We start from the raw sequence: 14,849 nt of genomic DNA on the forward strand, positions 1-14,849 counted from the left end.
ACTAAAAACATGAACAAATAGAATACACGTCCTGTCTTAGAGTCAGAAAGAAAATCACATGATTTAAGGGCACTAAAGTTGAAGCAGACCTTTCTGAACTCTGAACTGGGGGTTAACATTCAAGCAAAGAGCTCTGAGTGGCTGCCTGAATCAAAAGCCTGAAACCCTTTGAAGGGAGCTCTGAGCTCTGAGTGGAAGGCCTTCTGCAGCAACACAGCTACAGCATTCAGGATGACTCTGGTGATTTACTGCCTTCTGTTAGCACCAGACTCATGCCACGTGTATACAAACAGCTGCACAGCTGTTACACACATTCCATTCAAAGGATTTCCTTTTTTTCCACACAGTTGTGGGTTCAAGGACTCTACAGTCAGCTGCACTACAGGATACCATACTAACCATTTCAGAATAATGCCATTAGCTGTGATGAGCACCAGTCCCACATTCTGGAATAACTTCCCCAGGCTATGGCATTTTGTGCCTCCATCTTTTACTCTCACTTATGGTTAAGCAGAACATCCTACCTGGTGGAGATGTCCAAGGAAAGCCTGGGCCTGGGCTGTTGAGATTGCTCCTCCCACAGGCACAGGCTGCTTCTGAAAGTCCAGACCATTGGTTTGTGTGCCTAGAAAGCAAGCAAAGTAACTGTAACTATTAAAAGAAATGAAAACACAAGTGAAATGAAATAATAAACTTCAATTCATCAGGTATCTATTTTAAATAAGCACTTTCTAAGTACCTCCACAGAAGAGAAGGGACTTGAAAAAAAGGGTATACAGTAAACAGTTTCTCTTCTAAAGGCAGGATTGCAGGAAAAGTATATGAACACTCACAACACTTAAGAAGCAAATTAGAATAATAAGATAATTCTAGAGAATCCAGATATGAATGCATTTGATTGTAGCCACTGAGGCTAGACAAGGCATTACCACTAAACAGCAGGGACAGAGTTCCAAAGAGGTACTGGGCCTCTTTTCTCATTTTACTGATATTTGGCTTGGGAAAAGAAAAATTACCTGATAACTCTTCCAAGGACAAGGACTTATTATTAATTTAAACCTTTTAATTAATGACAACCTCATGTCAAACACAACCTTTTACACAATAAACACAAGGAAAACAAAATAGTTGTACTGATTTCTTCAGTCTGAAAGTAGAGACTGTTGAATATGTCATTAGTCAAGGCTCTAGAATTATTATTTTTGAAATGTTGCTTTTTAACCAGTTATGCTGTGATCTGATTTTGAAACAGGCCTAATTTATGGAAAGACACACCATCCTATATTTTCTGAGAGATATAATATACTGTTTTCAAATTACCATATCTGATTATTATTTAAGAAAACCCAGAATGCTGAATAAAAAAATTACTTTACTGAATAAAGTATACCAAACCATAGGAAGCTGCAAGAATTGTCTGACCCTACACTTCCAGTTCCTACCACACAAGCACCCCATCATCCCATCTTCACACCAGCTGTACACACACTACCACTGCAGACCACTTAGGAGAGTACATGCTAGGATCTTAATGCCACTATCGATCCGATTTTTGGCAAAGATGTCACTAAATAATTAGGGATATCACATGACCCAGAGGGATATTTCAGGTTTCATTGAGATAATTATAAAAGAAATGTATACACATTTTACTTCCTTAAAAAAACCCTTGGAATTATTTTTTATAATTTTTTCTAAAGTTTCCCGCAAATATAAAGTTACAGAACTACAAAGACATTCATGGTTAATGAAATTAAATGAGTAACATGCTCATATCAAGTAATCAGAAATCAGCATGAAGTAAAATCTGAATTATAATCACATAAATCACACAAAGAAGTTTCTTTAAGGTTGTGCATTTTATCATTAGTTGCTATCTCTGTCTCTTCATTCGAAATTTGTCCCTCTGTGAAGGTCTTAAGATTATACACCATTGGATTATTTGCCAATCATTCCTCAATAAAGCAGGGAAAAATTGTGTAACATTACAGAAATATGCTCAAGATATATTAAGTAAATAAACAACACTAAAATATGATGAGGTTTTGACAAAAAAAGACAAGCACTTAGAGATTAACACACCACCAAAACGAAATCTTTCAGAACCAAATATTTTACTCATGAAGTTCATGAAAATGCTATACAATGGTTCCTCTTCCAAGTTCCCATAAAAGTGATAGCAAGCTCCTTGTAAGTCACAAAGCACTAAATTATATAAAACTGATTAATTTCTGGTATTCCTGGTACAACAGTCTACTAGTAGTATTATTTAAGTGCCCTGACTATATCTCTTAGAGAAATGGGATGAAGGTACAGTATTTATATTTTAAATATTAAAAAATGTTATATCTCAAGATATTTTGACATCTTTAAAAAACTCTTCTGGCTGGAGGATAGTGAATTCTCAAAGACAGGGACAGTTAATTCTCAGAGACACCAAAGGGCTCAACTAGAAGCATGTCTGTGACATGAAAGCTAATCCAAAGTCAGGCCTCCTCTATCACACTCTGGAGGTACAGTTCTCTGCCCTAATCATTCCAGGCAACCAGAAACCAATCCTCTAGCATGGATCCCTATGCAGTTATTCATATCATCCAGCCCTGCATTGCCTTTCCCAAGGGAACTCCAAGAACACTACTAGACAGAAATTCAGATAAAATTGAGTACAGCAGGTTGAACCTCTGCTTGCAAAGCCAGCATCCCAAATGGGCATCTGGTTCAAGTCCTGGTTGCTCCACTTCTGATCCATCTTCCTGCTAATGTGCTTGGGAAAGCAGCGGAAGACAGACCAAGTGCTTGGGCCCCTGCACCCAAGCAGGGAGACCCAGAAGAAGCTCCTAGCTCCTAGCTTTGGCCTGGCCCAGCTCTGGCCGTTGCCAGCATTTGGGGAGTGAATCAGCAGATGTAAGAACTCTCAGTCTCTCTGTAACTCTGTCTTTCAAATAAATAAATAAATAAACTTTAGAAAACAAAACAAAACATGAGTACAGAGATTTAAGATGCAAAGGCAGGTAACTTCTTTTAATAAGGTTAATGAGGCTCCACTGGGAGGGGAGGGGTAGAAAAAGCAGATACTACAGAGCAATTGTTCTCATAAGACAAGAAGACCTCACTGAGCAAAGAGTGAAGGAAAGGGAAACAGAGGCACATAACTTGACTGCACTGGAGCAAGAGATAGGTGTGAGGAGATAGACGCTGTAAGAGCCCACATCCAATGTGTCTGGAGGAACAGAGGAACAGTGGGAGACAAGGTGATTTATCCAAGAAGAACTGAGTTTGAGGAATCCTGACAAAGTATCTAAAAAAGTGGTCCAGAAGGCACTTAGAGATACCCACAGCCGCAACTAAAAATCGATAATGTTGTCGCTGGAACAGTATTGCTGCTGAGCTGAACCTCAGAGTTCCTGTAACCAAAGCTTCAAGAAATAAGTTAACTGCTTGAGACTGCACGGCTAGTTAGTGGAGAAGCCAGCCTGCAGGAACCAGGTGCCCTGATTTTCTAGTTACTTACAGAAAAGTGATAGTTAAATTAAGAAAGCAAAAATGTTGATCACTAAATGATTGGTATAGAGAAAAGCAGGTTGAAGACAAGCTGTCACTTACATTAGGAGATGTACACAAAGAGACCAAGAAAAGGAATAGTTTGAAAAGTAGGAAATAATTCCCTCAAGACCATACTAGGAACCAGGGAAGTGCAAGCTATGAAGCCTGACACTTTGATGCAGTCAATTGGTGGAGTAGAAAATCACAGCATTGAGAAAGAAATCAAACCAAATGAAATGCTATAGAATTACCAATAATTAACAAAATAGAAAAATAAAAAAACACTAATTTAGTTATTTCAAAAGAATCATATAACTCACAAACATCTGGTAAGATAAACATGAATATACAGGGAAGGAGAAAGCTAACAACTAAAAAAGCATAATTAAAAAATGATGCAGGTTAAAAAGATGAGAGGATGGGGGCCAGCGCTGTGGCATAGCGGGGAAAACTGCCGCCTGCGGTGCCAGGATCCCATATGGACGCTGGTTTGAGACCCAGCTGCTCCACTTCCAATCTAGTTCTCTGCTATGGCCTGGGAAAGCAGTAGAAGATGGCCCAACCCTTTGGGTCCCTGCATCCACTTGGGAGACCTGGAAGAGGCTCCTGGCTTCTGATCAGCCCAGCTCCAGCCAGCTGTTGTGGCTATTTGGGGAGTGATCCAGTGGAAGGAAGACTTCTCTCTCTCTTTCTTCCAGCGGATGGAAGACCTCTCTCTCTGCCTCTCTGTAACTCTTTCAAATAAATAAATGAATCTTTTAAAAAAAAATATGAGAGGGGCCGGCGCCACGGCTCAATAGGCTAATCCTCCACCTAGCGGCGCCGGCATACCGGGTTCTAGTCCTGGTCGGGGCGCCGGATTCTGTCCCGGTTGCCCCTCTTCCAGGCCAGCTCTCTGCTGTGGCCAGGGAGTGCAGTGGAGGATGGCCCAAGTGCTTGGGCCCTGCACCCACATGGGAGACCAGGAGAAGCACCTGGCTCCTGCCTTCGGATCATCGCAGTGCGCCGGCCACAGCGCACAAGCCGTGGTGGCCATTGGAGGGTGAACCAACAACAAAAAGGAAGACCTTTCTCTCTGTCTCTCTCTCACTATCCACTCTGCCTGTCAAAAAAAAAAAAAAAAAAAAAAAGAGACGATGTCATGAACTACTTCATGACAAGAAAATTAAAATACAGAAATGGGTACTCTTTGGAAAATGTAACTCACCAAGGCTGATTCAAAAAGAAACAGAAAACTCCCAGAATCCCATAGTACTTAAAAGAAACTGAATTAGTAAGTAAAAGTCTTCCACCAAAGAGAACACCTAGATAATTTTACCCAAGAGAGCTTCTAAAAATTCAAGGAAGAAATAATTCCAATCTTTTACAAACTTTTCTACAGAATAGGACATTAAAACAAAAAACAGAAAATACCTCCTAACTCATTTTATGAGGCTAACAGAACTTTGGTACTAACAACCTGACAAAGATAAGAACATGAAAAACAAAATACAAGCCCATTTCATTCAAAAAAACAAATGGGAAAATCCTAAATAATGACAGCAAACTTAATCTAGTAACATAGAATGAGGTGGATTTATTCCAGGAATACAAAGATTAGTTGAGTTTAAAAAAAATCAATTAATGGAACTGACCACATTCAGTGGTCAGGGGGAAAATTTTTACAATCATCTTAAAGGACAAAGAAAAACTCAGACAAATTCAATATCTATTTATAATAAAAAACTTAGGCATAGGAATAGGAAATTTCTTTATAAGTACTAAAAAATAAAATCAACATCAAAATCTTAAAAATTGTCTTTGTATAAGCCAAATGAAAAAAGTTTCTAAAGATTTTATTTGCAGCACTTACAACAACATAAGGCAGGGCCAGTGTTACGGCACAAGATTAACCTGCTGCTGGTGCCGCTGATGTGCAGGTTCCAATCCCAGCTGCTCTGCTTCCCATCAGCTGCCTGCTAATGCACCTGGGAAGGCAGCACACGATGGCCCAAGTACTCGGTTACCTAGCAACCCAGGTGGGAGAGCCAGATGGAGCTCCTGGCTCCTGTGTCAGCCTGGCTTAGCATTTAGGAAGCAAACCGGTGGACGGAAGGTATCTCTGTCTGACACTCCGCTTTTCAAAACAAACATGTTCTTTAAAAATTGGAGGGATGTGCGTTATCAAGATATCGCTTGATATTGCTGACTTATCACACAGCAGTAATAATCAGTGTAGTATGATATTAGTGCAAGAATAAACAAAAAGACCAGAGTGGAGAGTCCAGTAACAGAGCTGCACCTACCCATGAATACTTGAAACATAACAGGAATGAAGAAAACATGGAATTTTCAAAAACTGGTAACTGGGTATCCATACAGGAAAAAATGAAATTATGCCACATCACATCTTACCGAAAGAAAAAAAAGAGCAAGAGTAAGAAAAAGACAATTTCAGAAGGATTAAAGGTCTAAGCATGAAATAGAAAATATAATTTTAGGAAAGGGAAAGATTTCTTTATCAGGATCCAAAAATAAAAAGACATTAAATTTAACCACATTAGAATTAAAAGGTCTATTCCGAAAAGGGCTACATAAAGTGAATGAAAAGAAGAAAATAACTGCAATCCATACAAAGATTTGTATTCAGAATACAAAAAGAGTGCCTATAATCAGTAAGAAAAAGGTCAACCCAAGGGCTGGCACTGTGGCACAGCAGGTTAAGATGTTGCTTACAACAGCATCCTCTATTGGAGTGCCAGTTCAAGTCCCAGCTGTTCCATTTCTGATCCAGCTCCCTGCTAATGTGCCTGGGAAAGCAATGGAAGATGGTTCAAGCATTTGGGTGCCTGTCACCCATGTGGGAGACCCTGATAGAAGTCCAGGCTCCTAGCTTTCGCCTGGCCAAGTCCCAGTTGTTGCAGCCATTTGAGGAGTGAACCAGCAAAGGGAAGATCTCTCTATTTCTGTCCCATCCCCTACCTGGATAACTCTGCCTTTCAAATCAATAAAGACCCCTTTACAAATAAAAAAGAAAAGCAACCCAACAGCAAAAATGGTCAAAAGAAGCAAACAGGAATTTACTAAAGCAAAAATGCAAATGGTCAATGAACACAGGAAACAATGTTCAGTCTCCTTGGAAATGCAAATTAAAACCCCAATGAGATGCCAATTTACATCCAACAGACTGGCCAAAATTATAAAGATGATGAGTAACAATTTTGGCAGGACAGTGAAATTCTTGTCTGTTGTTGGTAGTGGTATGAACCAGTATGTAACTAAAAATTCAGCAATGATACACCTAAGAAGATACTCTGAAGACTTTTCCATATATATACACAGATAAGTTCAAATTATTTGTAGTGGTATTGCTTTTAATACCAAAAGCCTAGAAACAATATACATGTTCATCAATAACAGAATGGACAGGAAAACTATGATCCATTCCTATGATGTGATATATCCACCAAAAATGAATTATAAACACTAATATGCATGAATCTCAAAAACAGAACATTAAGCAAAAGAAACAAGTCAAATATACACAGTATGATTTGATGTAAATAAGCAAATCAAAGTATTGTATTGTTCAAGGAAAAACGGACCCAAAAAAAGAATTTCAAAGAAAAGCAAAGTGGGAGTTGGCTTGCGGTACAACAGGTTAAGCCACTGCTTGTGAAACTGGCATCGCAGAGTGCAGTATGGTTTGAGCCCTGGCTGCTCCACTTCATGCTAATGAACCTGAGAAGGCAGCAGATGATGGTCCAAATGGTTGGGTGTGCCTTCCATTAGGGAGATCAGAATGAAGTTCCTGGTTCAAGGCTTTGGCTCAGATCTGGCTGTTGTGGCCTTTTGGGGACTGAATCAGTGGATGGAAGATCTCTCTCCCTCTCTCTTTGTTGATCTGTCTTTCTAATAAATAATCAGTATTAATATTGGGATGGAGGATGATCAGGGTGGACCTACAGTAGCCTTCTGTGGAATAGTAATACACTATTTTGTGGCTGGATTGATAGATACATAAATGCTTAAACAATACACAGAAAGGTACTCCAAAAGTTCACAAAAATAGAGTTAAAAGACAAGTTTATTTTTGTGCAAAAAATATTTTGGAATCATATATAATCAGGAGTCTTGAAAAATTTCATAGAAAATGCACTGTATGAATACAAACTATGTATGGATTTCAACTTTCTTAAACCCAAATAAGTTTCAATTTTATTTTCCTCTAAACAAATTATTTTTATTTGAGTGAGAATTGCCAACTGCTGGTTCATACCCAAATGCCCTCAATGCGGGCCAAAGTCAGAAGCCAGGGACTTATTTATTTTGCCATGTGGGTGGCAGGAACTCAGTCACTTGAACACTATTTAGGAGGGTGGCATTGAGCGGAGCTGGGACTTGAATGCAAGCTCTGTGATATGCAATGCAGGCATCCCAACTTGTGGCTAGACAAAATGCTCGTTCCCATTTATATGTTTTAAAAGATTATTTATTTGAAAGTCACAGTTAAAGAGAGAAGGAGAGAGAGAAAGAGAGAGAGAGAGAGCGCGCGCGCGCTTCCATTTGCTGGTTCACTTCCCAAATGGCTGTAACAGAAGGGGCTGGGCTAGGCCAAGGCCAGAAGCAAGGAGCCAGGATCCATGAGCCAGGAGCTTCTTCTGAGCTTCCCAAGTGGGTGCAGTGGCCCAAGCATTTGGGCCATCTTCTGCTGCTTTACCAGGTGCATTAGCAGGGAGCTAAATTGGAAGTGGAGCAGCCAGGACTTGAACTGACACCGATATGGGAATGCTGGGGTTTCAGGCCAGGGCTTTAATCCGCTGTGACAGTGATGGCCCCTCCCATTACTTTTTGAAGTATTCTCATAAACGCTTACATACAGGCTTTTTACAACTACTAAAACAGCAAAAGAAAAATAACAACAACAAAATAGTGCAATAAAATTTTAGGTACACTTCCAGATCACAAAGAACAAAGGAAAAATCAGATGGTAATGGAGCCAAGATTAGTGAGCGGGCCTCACTGTGTCATTGAATCAGGACAGACGGTTTTTAGCCTGCTCCTCTTCCAATCTCTGCTATGGCCTGGGAAAGCAGCAGAAGATGGCCCAAGTCCTTGGGCCCCTGAACCCACGTGGGAGACCCAGAAGAAGCTCCTGGCTCCTGGCTTTGGATTGGCACAGCTCCGGCCATTGTGGCCATCTGGGACTGAGCCAGCAGATGGTTCTTTTTCTCTACCTCTCTCTGTAACTCGGTCTTTCAAATAAGTAAAATTAAAAAAAAAAAAAAAAAGTGAGTTAGAAGACACAGGACAGGAGCCTGAAGATTATGAGATAGATTTTTTTTTTTTTTAATTTTGTCCTTTTAAAGACTATTTAAAAGGCAGAGTGACAGAGGAGGAGAGAAAGAGAGAGACTGAAAGATTTCTTTCCCACAGAAACCTTTAATTTAAGAAATACAAGCTTCATGCTTTTCATAAATACAACATAGTGATTCTTCCCCGGTACCTGCCCTCCTACCCATACTTCCAGCCTCTTCCTCCTCCCTCTCCTAGTCCCATTCTTATTTTTTGCTAAGATCTATTTTCAATTAACTTTATAAACATATGATTATTCTGAGTCCAATAAAATGTATGGGGAAAAAACAAACTGTTCCTCAATAATTGAAACAAGGGCTGTTCAAAGTCATTGATTCTTGAAGTATTAATTTCACTTCAGATTACCTTTTAGGTACTCCATTAGTTATCACAGGTCAGGGAGAACATACAGTATTTGGCTTATTTCACTAGTATGATGTTGTCCAGTTTCAACCATTTTGTTGCAAATGACAGGATCGCATTTTTTATTGCTGTGTAGTATTCCATGGTGTACATATCCCATAATTTCTTTATGACCAGTATTTGGTTGATTCCAGATCTTAACTATTGTGGATTGAGCTGCAATAAACATGGGGGTACAGATAACTCATATGCTGATTTCATTTCCCTTGGGAAAATTCCCAGGAGTGGGATGGCTGGGTCATATGGTCTATATCCAAATTTCTGAGATATCTCCATAATGTCTTCCACAGTGACTGTACCAGTTTACATTCCCACCTGTGGTGGATTAGGAGAGCCTTCCATCCACATCCTTGCCAGCATTTGTTGTTTGTTGATTTCTATATGAGAGCCATTCTAACTGGGGTGAGGTGAAACCTCATTTTGGTTTTGATTTGCATTTCCCTGATGCTAGTGATCCTGAGCATTTTTTCATGTGTCTGTTGGTCATCTGGATTTCCTCTCTTGAAAAATGCCTGTTTAAGTCCTTTGTCCATTTCTTAACTGGGATGCTTTTGTTCTGTTTTGAGTTTCTTGATCTCTTTATATATTTTGGTTGTTAAATCCTTTATCAGTTGCATGGTTTGCAAATAATTTTTCCCACTGTTGGTTGCCTTTTCACTTTGCTGAGTGCTTCTTTTGCAGATGGAAGCTTCTCAATTTGATGTCATCCTATCGATTTTGGCTTTCATTTCCTGTGCCTCTGGGTTTTTTCCCAAGAACTCTTTGCCTATGCCAGTGACTGGCAGAGTTTCCTCAATGTTCTCTAATAATTTGATGGTATTGGGGCATAGATTTATGTCTTTGTTCCATTTTGAGTGGGTTTTTGAGGGCACTATGAGTGGTATTGCATTGAATCTGTAAATTGCTTTTGGTAGTATGGACATTTTGATGATATTGATTCTTCCAATCCATTAATATTTTTTGGGTGTTTTCTTCTATTTCTTTTTTTAATGTTTTGTAATTCTCACCATTAAATTTACTCCAAGGTATTTGATTTTTTGGTAGTGACTGTGAATGGGATTGATCTTTCTCAGCCATGGCAGTGTATGCGTATACAAAGGATGTTGATTTTTCTGTGCTGCTTTTATATCTGCCACTTTACCAAACTCTTCTATGAGTTCCCATAGTGTCTTAGTGGAGTCTTCTGGATTCCCTATATATAAAATCACATCATCTGCAAACTTCCTTCCCAACTTGTTTCCCTTTGATTTCTTTTTCTGGCCTAACGGCTCTGGCTAAAACTTCCAGGATATATTGAACAGCAATGGTGAGAGTGGGCATTCTTGTCTGGTTCTGGATCTCAGTGGGAATGGTTCCAACTTTTCCCCATTAAGTAGGATGCTGGCCATGAGTTTGTTATAAATTGCCTTGATTGTGTCAGGGAATGTACCTTCTATACCCAGTTTGCTCTGAGTTTTCATCATGACAGGATGTTGTATTTTATCAAATGTTTTCTCTGCATCTATTGAGATAATCACATGGTTTTTGTTCTTCAGTTTGTTAATGTTATGGATCACATTGATTTGTGAATGTTAAACCATCCCTGCATACCAGCAATAAATCCCACTTGGTCTAGGTGAATGATCTTTCTGAAGTGTTGCTGGATTTGATTGGCTGGTATTTTCTGAGGATTTTTGTGTCTATGTTCATCAGAGAAATTGGTCTATAGTTTTCTTTCTCTGTTGTATCTTTTTCAGGTTTAGGAGTTAAGGTGATGCAGGCTTCATAGAAGGAGTTTGGGAGAATCCTTTCCCTGTTTTTGAATAGCTTGAGAAACACTGGAGTTAGCTCTTATTTAAATGTTTGGTATAACGCAGCAGTGAAGCTATCTTGTCCTGGGCTTTTCTTTGCTGGGAGGGTCCTCCATTACTGATTGAATTTCTGTCTTCGTATTGGTCTGTTTAGATTTTCTATGTCTTCATGGCCCAATTTAGGTAGGTTGTATGCGTCTAGGAATCTATCCATTTCTTCTACGTTTCCCAATTTGTTGTAGCACTTCGTAGTAATTTCTGATGATTCTTTTTATTTCTGAGGTGTCTGATGTTACATTTCTTTTTTCAACTCTAATTTTATTTATTTGGGTCTTCTCCCTCTTTTTTTTTGTTTTTGGTTAGTTGGGCCAATTTGTTTATATTTTTCAAAAAGCAGCCTTCTGTTTTGCTGATCTTTTGTATTTTTGTTTTGTTTCAACTGTGTTTATTTCTTCTCTAATTTTAATTATTTCTTTTCTCCTAATGGTTTTGGATTTGGTTTGCTGTTGTTTTTCTAGGTTCTTAAGATGCACTCAATTATTCACTGCCTTTCCAATTTCTTGCTGTAGGTACCAATTTCTATAAATGTTCCTCTTCACACTGCTTTTGCTGTATCTCATACGTTTTAGTATGTTGTGGTATTATCTTCATTCGTTTCTGGAAGTTTTCTGATTTCTCCAATGACTCACTGTTCATTCAGGAGCACGATGTTCAGTCTCCATGTGTTTACATATGTTTTAGAGATTCTTGAGTTGTTGATTTCCAGCTTCATTCCATTGTGGTTAGAGAAGATGCATGGTATTATATTGACTTTTCTGAAATTGCTGAGTCTTGTTTTATGGCCTAGCATGTGGTCTATCCTAGAGAAAGTTCCATGCAGAGATGAGAAGAATGTGTATTTTGCAACTGTAGGATGAAAAGTTCTGTAGATATCTGTTAGGTTCCTGTGGTCTATTGTGTTGATTAACTCTGTTGTTTCCTTGGTGATTTTCTTTCAGGTTGATCTGTCCATTTCTGAAAGTGGAGTACTGAAGTTCCCCATTACTACTCTATTGGAGTCTATGTCTCCCTTTAGATGGATTATAGTTGTGCTGTAATTAGATGCATTAACATTTAAAATAGTCAATGTTCCTTTTAAATTGATCCCTTAATCATTATCTAGTGCCCTTCTTTTTCTTTCTTAACAGTTTTTGTGTTAAAGTCTATTTTGTCTGACATTAGGATGTTACACCAGCTCTTTTTTAGTTTCTGTTAGCATGGAATATCTTTTTCCGTCCTTTCCATTACAGTTCATGTGTATCTCTGTTGGTGAGATGATTTCTCATAGTCATCAAATAGATGGGTTTTGATTTTTAATCCATTCAGCAAGTCTATATTATTTATTTTACAGATAGAGTTATAGACAGTGAGCGAGAGAGACAGAGAGAAAGGTCTTCTTCCATTGGTTCACTCCCCAAATGGCTGCAACAGCCAGCGCTGTGCTGATCCGAAGCCAGGAGCCAGGTGCTTCTTCCTGGTCTCCCATGCGGGTGCAGGGGCCCAAGTACTTGGGCCATCCTCCACTGCCTTCCCGGGCCACAGCACAGAGCTGGACTGGAAGAGGAGCAACTGGGACTAGAACCTGATGCCCATATGGCATGCCGGTGCCAGTGCCGTAGGCGGAGGATTAACAAAGTGAGCCACGGGGGCTATATCTTTTAAATGCAGAGTTGAGGCCATTTACATTCAAGGTGACTACTGATAAGGAACATCTTGGTCTTGCCATTTTTTCATAAATATTCCTATTGTTTACTTTGGATTTCCTTTTTACTTCTACTTAGAGATTTTTCTGCCTTCATTTTCTTTCATAATGATGACCATGTTTCTGTGTTTCTGCGTGTAGCAAATTGTTAAGCATCTTTCGTAAGGCTGGACAAGTGACAAATTCTTTCAATTTCTGTTTGTTATGGAGGATTTTTATTTCACCTTCATTCATAAATGAGAGCTTTGCACTATACAGTATTCTGGGTTGACAGTTTTTTTTTTTTCTCTTAAGTCTTACATATTTCACCATTCTCTCCTAGCTTGTAAGGTTTCTGATGAGAAGTCAGCTGTGAGTCTAATTGGAGATCCTGTGAAAGTAATTTGGTGTTTCTTTCATGCTTATCTTTTTTGACAAGATTTTATTTATTTGAGAGCTAGAATTACAGACAGAGAGAAGTAGAGGCAGAGAGAGTTCTTCCACCCACTGGTTCACTCCCCAAATGGCCGCGACAGCCAGAGCTGGCCAATCTGGAGCCAGGAGCACCTTCCAGGTTGCCCACGTGAGTACAGGGGCCAAAGCACTTGCGCCATCTTCCAGTGCTTTCCCAGGCCACAGCAGAGAGCTGGATCAAAAGAGGAGCAATTGGGACTAGAATGGGCACCCATATGGGATGACACTGCCACAGGCAGAGGCTCAGCCCACCATGCTACAACACCAGTCCCTCTTGGGCACATTTTAGAATATTTTTCTTTCTGTTTTACTGTTAAAGAGTTTGACTACACTGTGTTGTGGTGAAGTTCTTTTCTTGTCATATCTATGGAGAGTTCAATGTGTTTCTACTTGGTGGTCCCTTTCCTTCTCCCAATTAAGGAAGTTTTCTGTATTCTTTCACCAAAGAAGGCCTTTTAATTCCCTCTCCTTCCACGCCTTCAGGAACTCCTAAGACCCATATGTTGGGTCACTTGATAGTATCCCATAAATCTCCGACATCATTTTTTAGTTTTCTTTTTTTTTTTGGTCTGACTGTATAATATGTAGAGATTTGTCTTCTAACGTGGATATCTTTTCTTCTGCCTTAACGAGTCTGTTCTTAAGGCCTTCCACTATATTTTTAATTTGTTCTATTGAATTTTTCATTTCCAATATTTTCTTTTGATTTCTCTAACATCTCAATTTTGTGGGAAAATATTCATATCATGTACACATTTCTTTAGTTCAAGAATTTGCTTCTGATTACCTCTAAGTAATCATACAATCAGTTTTGTGAATTCTGTTTCTAGCATTTCGTCGGTCTCTTCATCTTCACATCCTAGTATTGAAGTGTTGTGTTCTTTTGGGGGCATCATGTTGTCTTCCTTATTCTGATTTCTTGAACTGCTGCATTTACTATTAGGCATTTGTGGTGATACTAGTTGGTTCCCCCCCCCCCCCCCCGTGATGGCTTTTATCTTTGAATTATGCCTCTATGACTTAGCAGAGTGTCAGCTCTGTCAGTGAATACCTAGAGACATGTGCTGGGTTAGTGAAGAAGCTCTGTTCAGTGCTTCATGATGAAGGGAGTGTGTAAGGCGACACCCAAGTTGAGTGTGGTAAATCTTTTTATTATTTTTTATCAGAGGGGAAGTTTGGTCTGCTCTGTTGGCTTAGTCTCACACTCACTTCCTCTTCTCAAAGGAGACCAGTGCCTGGGCACTAGCCGCAGTGGGTACAATTTTCATCTGTGCTGCCACAAGATCCACAAAAAGGACCCTGCAGCAATGACCCTCACCAGGGGATCAGGGAGCCCTGAGCATGTGGGGCCGCCCACAGTGACTGCCCCAAACCCCAGCCACACTCTGTGCCTTCCCACACAGCCACAGTGTTTTCACAGTCCCAACATACAAGGCTCCCACAGGTACGAGCTCCTAGCCCCCTGTCAATTCTCACAGCCAGACTCGGGCGTTTTCTCTTGGCTGTTGCTGGATGCACAGACATGAACTGGCACAGCTATTAAGTATTTTCAAAATAGTGCCCGC

At 39.7% G+C, this 14,849-nt stretch overlaps 1 protein-coding gene across 33 annotated transcripts in view; it reads right to left on the reverse strand.

Annotated features, from left to right (window-relative positions):
- The window catches only part of POU2F1 (POU class 2 homeobox 1), a 175,247-nt gene that overhangs the window by 46,460 nt on the left and 113,938 nt on the right, over nt 1-14,849 (reverse strand). For 31 of the 33 annotated variants that reach the window (XM_051857136.3, XM_070077401.2, XM_070077410.2 and 28 more), the window contains one exon: nt 525-625. In XM_051857136.3, the coding sequence (XP_051713096.1) occupies nt 525-625 (101 nt within the window). Of the gene's footprint in view, nt 1-524; nt 626-5,395; nt 5,521-14,849 lie in introns of those variants that run through there. The other 2 variants (XM_089299636.1, XM_089299637.1) reach the window with 1 other exon arrangement.

Source organism: Oryctolagus cuniculus, chromosome 7 (assembly GCF_051225735.1).
Source record: "Oryctolagus cuniculus isolate XC-2025 breed Fujian yellow rabbit chromosome 7, ASM5122573v1, whole genome shotgun sequence".
NCBI classification, from domain to species: Eukaryota; Metazoa; Chordata; class Mammalia; order Lagomorpha; family Leporidae; genus Oryctolagus; species Oryctolagus cuniculus.